The sequence below is a fragment of the Phaeoacremonium minimum genome (assembly GCF_000392275.1).
Source record: "Phaeoacremonium minimum UCRPA7 unplaced genomic scaffold PA7_03_scaffold_222, whole genome shotgun sequence".
Classification (NCBI taxonomy): Eukaryota; Fungi; Ascomycota; class Sordariomycetes; order Togniniales; family Togniniaceae; genus Phaeoacremonium; species Phaeoacremonium minimum.
The window spans coordinates 562,979-569,714 of record NW_006921127.1 but is presented as its reverse complement, the minus strand read 5'-3'; the positions used below and the strand labels follow the sequence as shown (position 1 = coordinate 569,714).

The 6,736-nt window shown below is 51.1% G+C and overlaps 3 protein-coding genes across 3 annotated transcripts; all 3 read left to right on the top strand.

The window, feature by feature from the left end:
- Positions 1–331: 331 nt before the first annotated feature.
- UCRPA7_3101 (hypothetical protein) lies at positions 332–748 on the top strand (the record flags this gene model as incomplete). Its single annotated transcript, XM_007915643.1, has 1 exon — positions 332–748. The coding sequence occupies one exon, from the start codon at positions 332–334 to the stop codon at positions 746–748; it is 417 nt and encodes a 138-aa protein (XP_007913834.1).
- A 944-nt stretch (positions 749–1,692) lies between these two features.
- Positions 1,693–3,344, top strand: UCRPA7_3100 (putative saccharopine dehydrogenase protein; the record flags this gene model as incomplete). The annotated part of the gene is made up of 5 exons (XM_007915536.1): positions 1,693–1,706; positions 1,796–1,878; positions 1,944–2,230; positions 2,300–3,112; positions 3,195–3,344. The coding sequence occupies 5 exons, from the start codon at positions 1,693–1,695 to the stop codon at positions 3,342–3,344; spliced, it is 1,347 nt and encodes a 448-aa protein (XP_007913727.1).
- Positions 3,345–4,298: 954 nt separating this feature from the next.
- UCRPA7_3099 (putative atp nad kinase protein) lies at positions 4,299–6,181 on the top strand (the record flags this gene model as incomplete). Its single annotated transcript, XM_007915570.1, has 4 exons — positions 4,299–4,385; positions 4,471–4,535; positions 4,664–5,679; positions 5,736–6,181. 4 exons carry the CDS (start codon positions 4,299–4,301, stop codon positions 6,179–6,181), a joined length of 1,614 nt encoding a protein of 537 aa, XP_007913761.1.
- Positions 6,182–6,736: the final 555 nt, after the last annotated feature.

The window sequence follows — 6,736 nt, the reverse complement described above, 5'->3', positions numbered from 1 at the left end:
CCTGACGAAAAGGACATCACGTCCTGTCAGCTGGCACCCATCATCATCACAATACCCTCAACCGCAAGTCTTTGTACCACAATCAACTCAATATCCCTTTCCCTCATACAATGACGCCGATCTTTTTACAAACATGCATCAATTTCCACCTACACCGGCTGCCTATTCGGGATATACATCGCCATCAATCGCGTTCTCACCTCTGTCACTGCCATATTCCGGTTACGAGGCGCCTCAGTACTTTTCAACTGGTGACTGGAGCGTGTCGGCTGCACCAGAATCTACTACACATGTCGAATGTCAGAGCACCGCCGCCTTGGCGCCTCTACCGATGACGCAATCCTTAGAGACGGCCCAGGAGTGTCCAGGAGACTGGAATAAATTTGTTACTCATGGTTTCAATCAAGTCACTGCACCTCCTACGCCGGAGGACTTCATTCCGCTCAACCAACCCGAGCCAACTCTGGCATCAGACGAGTCCATACCATATCAGCCTTTGGAGGACGAGGAAGCCGATGGCGAGGTGTTGATCGGAATGGGTCTGTATGATACCCCAGAAAAGACGATTTTGAATATGAATCAAAACGGCTCATCCCTCTTTGGATCGTCCTTCGACTACCCTGAGCCAACAGGCAAGGGCTTGAAGCTGGAGGCTGCCTGGGAACCGCCGGCTATGGATGATGACGAGGATGACCAAGACGGAGAGGAGGATGCAAATGGAGAAGACCAGGAAGATGATGAATCTTGAACGGCTAGAATATCCCCAATCCGCGGATGGGATGGTCTCGGCATAGTGACGAATCTCCTTACACCACCAAATTTAGATATGGGCTGCATAGGCACGACTTCAATCAAATGGATACCCTGGGACGGCTTGGGAATGGTTTGGTATAGGAGCCTCTTCAGAAAAGGTTTGCCGTCGACGGCCCGGGTCTGAGAAAAAGAGTAGCGGCATGATACCCTCAATGTAGATTAGCTAATAAAATTGAATGAATATCTTGAGATACCCGATGTTTTCCCCTGACCAAAGTGAATGAGTTTTACTATGAGCAAATCTTGTTTTGACATTCCAGTACGAGACGTAATGAAAGGCTAAAAGGCACACAAAACACCGCGCCTTCCGAAAGCCTGAGCTATCTGATGGGCACTACGGCCTAGGCTGGCATCGGAATGGATGCAGGTAAGAGAGGAGGGAGGTACGCAAGAGGCATCATCAATTGTGGAAATTGCCCTGAAGTACGTGCACGGGCCAGCGTTAAACTCTGCCCCTCACTAAACACCCCTGTCAAATGCAAGAGCCGCGAGGTACCCCTGTCAAAGACCCCACTCTTTTCGCGTGGGCCGGTGGTTTCCCGAACTTTTCCATCGATCTGAAGAGAGGGTCGCGCCGCCCGTACCGAAATGTACCTCACCACACTTTACTCACGGTCGGATACTTCTAGCTACCGTCCCTAAGCTTTGGAAATAATTCGCACAGAAATTTTTCGACAGCCAGGTTGGTCCTCACGTCAACCCCACCAAAGTACGTACCCTGAGGGGTCGACCGAAACGTTGATGTCCGTTATCGGTACGTAATTCACATTGAGTCACAAAAGTTTTCACACCAGCTTGGGATATTTGCGAAATTGAGGTCTAGCACAAGAGAGAGAATTTTGAGGGTCCATTGACATTGAGAAAGTGGACGCAGCAAAAATGGCTTCCCAAAGGTGAGAGAAAATAGACCGTCTCTGCGCTTGAGGCGTTTTTGGATGGTGGGGGGTTTACGGGTTGCTGACCATTGCCGTGATGCCCATAGATCCGTGCTCATGCTCGGTGCTGGCTTCGTCACCAAGCCAACGCTCGACATCCTTAGTGACGCAGGCATCCAAGTCGCTGTTGGTGTGTATCCTGCCACCCGATACGCTCGTCCCGGGTCAATGTCCATGGAGCTGACCCCTTCCCAGCGTGCAGGACACTCACAGCAGCCCAGAAGCTCTCCTCTGGCGTCAAGAACGCACACCCCATCTCCCTCGATGTCAACAACCAGGAGGCCCTGGACGCTGAGGTTGCCAAGCATGACCTTGTCATCAGCTTGATCCCTTACACGTACCACGCCACCGTCATCAAGTCTGCTATCCGCAACAAGAAGCATGTCGTCACGACCAGCTACGTCAGCCCTGCCATGCTGGAGCTCGATGCTGCGGCCAAGGAGGCTGGCATTACCGTCATGAACGAGATTGGTCTTGATCCGGTTCGGGCTCCTCTTCAGCCTCCTCCGGCTCACAAGGTGGCGCATAGCTAATCATATTTTTCTTCTTAGGGTATCGACCATCTGTACGCTGTGAAGACCATCGACGAGGTGCACAAGGCTGGAGGCAAGATTATTTCTTTCAAAAGCTACTGTGGCGGGCTTCCGGCGCCCGAGGACTCGGATAACCCGCTGGGTTACAAGTTCTCTTGGTCTTCCCGCGGTGTTCTGCTGGCTCTACGCAACGATGCCAAGTACTGGCAGGATGGCTCGGTCGTCGAGGTCTCTGGCCCGGAGCTGATGGCTGTGGCCAAGCCATACTTCATCTACCCCGGCTACGCTTTCGTTGCCTACCCGAACCGTGATTCTACCCCTTATAAGCAGAGATATAACATTCCCGAGGCCGAGACTGTTGTCCGTGGAACCTTGAGATATCAGGGCTTCCCTCAGTTCATCAAAGTTTTGGTCGACATTGGTTTCCTTTCCGATGCGGCCACCGAAACTCTGACCCAGCCCATCACCTGGGCCGAGGCCACCAAGCAGGTCATCGGTGCCCCCTCCACATCGGTGGAGGACCTGAAGAAGACCATTCTGGACAAGGCGACCTTCGAGTCTCCCGAGGATAAGGAGAGGATCATCAGCGGCCTGTCGTGGATTGGCATCTTCTCCGATGAGAAGATCATCCCCCGCGGCAACCCCCTGGACACCCTTTGTGCCCAGCTGGAGAAGAAGATGCAGTTCGAGGAGGGCGAGCGTGACTTTGTCATGCTGCAGCACAAGTTCCTCATCGAGCACGCCGATGGATCCCGAGAGACAAGGACCTCTACCCTGGCCGAGTACGGTGATCCGAAGGGATATTCCGCTATGGCGAAACTTGTTGGTGTGGTACGTAATTACATATTTCTTTTCGAGTTTTGCCGCTGTTTCAATCTTCCTATCAGACAATCGCTGACTCTAGATGCCATAGCCATGTGGTGTGGCCGTCAAGCAGGTGCTCGACGGTACCATCTCCGACAAGGGTATTCTAGCACCCATGTCTTCTAAGATCAACGACCCATTGATGAAGGAACTGAAGGAGAAGTATGGCATCTTCCTGGTTGAGAAGACCATTCAGTAAGCCCAGAGCTGCAAAAGTACAGCTCTGCGTGGGACGCAGGTGCAGATGAAGGCTTTGGGGCCGGAATATAGGCTGGGCGCGTTGCTCCCTGGCATTAGACATAGAGTAGGCACGGACTGAAAATAATACTCGTGGTTTATTGTGTGGCATTGACGATATATTCTTATAAATGAAGACTTGCACTCAGCTGATGAAGGCTGCGAAATATCGTGAAACTGGATGTTTTCAGCAAATCGCTAGACATTAACTGTTAGGTTCGCAGGATAGAGTAAGGCAACAGACCCACAGGATATAAAGAAGGGACAGAGGAGATATTGGATTAATGGATCTGGAGCTTATGAGGTTTTTTTTAAAGTGTCTTCGACTCTTCAGATTGTGATGTACTACCACCAAAGTCATTTAGACTAACACTTCCTGTGTTGGAAGTTTAACTTCACAACGCTCACACCATTCGAATACCAATTGTGCAATTCAATTAGAATAATTAACGGTCTTCTAATGCAAGTCGCTACAGGGAGTCTACTACAGTAGACACTGCAAACAAGGTCAAAGTGAGTGGCTTATTGGTTACCTTCTCTGAAGGAAGCTGATCGCCTGGATCTGAAGATGAACACATTGCGACCAATCACCGTCGAATACGGACGACCTGAGCCTGAGGCTTCCCATTAAGAGCTGTTACGCTTGCCTATTCCTGGTATAGCGCAGCAGCACCACAAGGTACAGCTTGGGGTATGCAGCCATGAATCAGCAGCCTACATTACGTCGAGGGTGGACGCCTTCCCCCACCACCCCAATTAACCTACAACAAATGCCCCTCAGAACAACATCAAACTGACGCCTTCTCTCGTTCCGAGTTCCTCACTTCTGTCGCGATCCTAGGGCCGTCTTTCAGGATTAGTCTCTGTGTTAGATACTCTTTGTCCTGTATTATTTCTCCCTTTGATCGCTGGCAGGATGAGTGAGAAGAAGCACGCAAAGCACATCTCCTTTGACCAGGAGGCGCACTCAAGCGCGAGTGATGAGGACCAAAAGGCGGTCGAGGTAGGTTGATCTTTGACCCCGGGAACGCAAAATGACACGTAGCTAATATATTGTCTTGCCATATCTTAGGTCACTTTCGATCCAGGTAATCCCTATCGTCGGAAGAGTTCACTTGTTACCACCGAAGCACCTGTCCCGAAACTCCATAATGTACACGACAAAACACAGTGCTTAGTCCACCAATTTCTTGAGGGTCAAAGGAGAGTGGGGCATAACAAACCCGAAGAAGGTTACAATCATCATGATTATCATGTGCAACATCCGTATAAACCCCACAGGATCGAAGGTGTCGAGGCCGTAGCCGAGGACCAGGACCAAGTTGTCGAGCCCAAAGGTTCAACGAACAACAGCGACCATCGAAAGAAGCTTGCCGTCCTCGATGCCGCCGACAGTGAAGGGAGCGATGTAGGCCAGGTAGACCAGAAGGAGTGGAGACATAAGCTCGTGAAATCGGGGTCAGATAAGAACGGCGCCACCATCGATCATGACGAGTTACACAGCCGCCTGCTGACCAAAAAACAACTGAGTGAGATGGCTTGGGGTGTACGAGAGCTCAGCCGTCGGCTGGGAAGCATGAGACTCAAGTTCAGAGTCAAAACGATCTTCATTCTTACCAAGATTTATGACCAAGACCTTATTCCAAAGACACGCGAGCTTGTCAAGTGGTTGTTAGACAAAGAGAGGGACGTCAAGTACACCGTGTATCTGGAGCGAGATCTGAAAACCAATAAGAAGTTCGACGCAGCAGGTCTGCTAGAGGAACTTCGCCAGGATTATGTTGCAGCAGGCGAATTAGAGGAGGAAAACAGCCAAGATCTTAATAGGCGCATGCGGTGGTGGGACGAAGGCATGTGTCGCACGAGGCCACATACGTTCGATTTTGTGATCACACTTGGTGGTGACGGCACGGTTCTTTACGCTAGCTGGCTCTTTCAGCGCATTGTCCCTCCAGTTCTGAGCTTTGCGCTGGGCAGCCTTGGCTTCTTGACCAAGTTCGACTACGAAGGTTATCAAGAAACGTTGACCAAAGCCTTTAATGAGGGAGTGACCGTTAGTCTAAGACTGCGATTTGAAGGGACAATTATGCGAAGCCAGCCGAAGAGGCAGGTCAGGATCACTGATGGTCAATCAGGGGAGTCAGGATCGGGCGAAGACGATGATGCATTGAGTAATGCGAATCGTGATCTCGTAGAGGAGCTCATTGGTGAGGAAAAAGAGGACGAGCACACTCACAAGCCAGACGGCACGTATGAGATTCTGAACGAGATTGTGGTGGATCGCGGCCCAAATCCAAGTGAGTTTCATATGATCCCCTGTTTGCATACCTGTTAACTGACAAAGAGGGTAAAGCTCTGTCCTACACCGAAATCTTCGGCGACGATGAGCACTTCACTTCTGTCTTGGCAGACGGCATTTGCGTCTCAACACCAACAGGATCAACGGCGTATAACCTAGCCGCGGGCGGTTCTCTATGCCATCCAGAGAACCCCGTCATGCTCGTCACCTCTATTTGTGCTCATACTCTTTCCTTCCGACCTATCATCCTCCCTGACACCATCGTGCTGCGAGTCGGTGTACCTTACGATGCCAGAACCAGCTCATGGGCGAGCTTCGACGGGAGAGAGCGACTCGAGCTACGGCCTGGTGATTATGTGACCATTAGTGCCAGCCGATATCCCTTTGCTTCGGTGCAGGCTCCCGGTCGACGAAGCGAGGACTGGGTGAATAGTATCAGCGGCAAGCTGGGCTGGAACACGCGACAAAAGCAGAAAGCTTACAAGAAGTGGGAGAAATGAGACCTTTTTGCTCTTGTGATACGAAGCTCAATGAATGAATACTTGTAATATCAGCAAACGACACGACATCCAAACGACTGGCGATGTACTCTCCCAAAGGCTTACCAGTAAGGCGAGTGCCACGGAGTTACAAGCTTCACGCATGACTCTGGGCTTGCTAGGCGAGGCTTGTTGGACATTCAGACGACCTCACTGCTTGGCATATTAGCCTGTCTGACCGAGACGGGCTACACTTTACATCTTGCTTGTATTGTTAGACTCTATGTATAGACTCTAGAACAATTCTATGAAACATGGCAGCCGGATCTACTCATTCAAGCCGCTGATGCGGCACACTCGTGCAAAAGGGGAACATGAATGCCAAGATCTACAGCTGTGTGAGGGCGCGGGATCTGCGGGAGAACCGAGGCACATGCAAAACCCTCCGATGCAAGGGTACGATGCGTCCTGCGCAACCGGGTTCCGAACAGTTGCGGCGGGTGGCGATCATTCATTCTGATGGGTGAATCCCTGCGCCGTTTGCAGTTTCATGGACAACGAGGTCACTGGCGATTT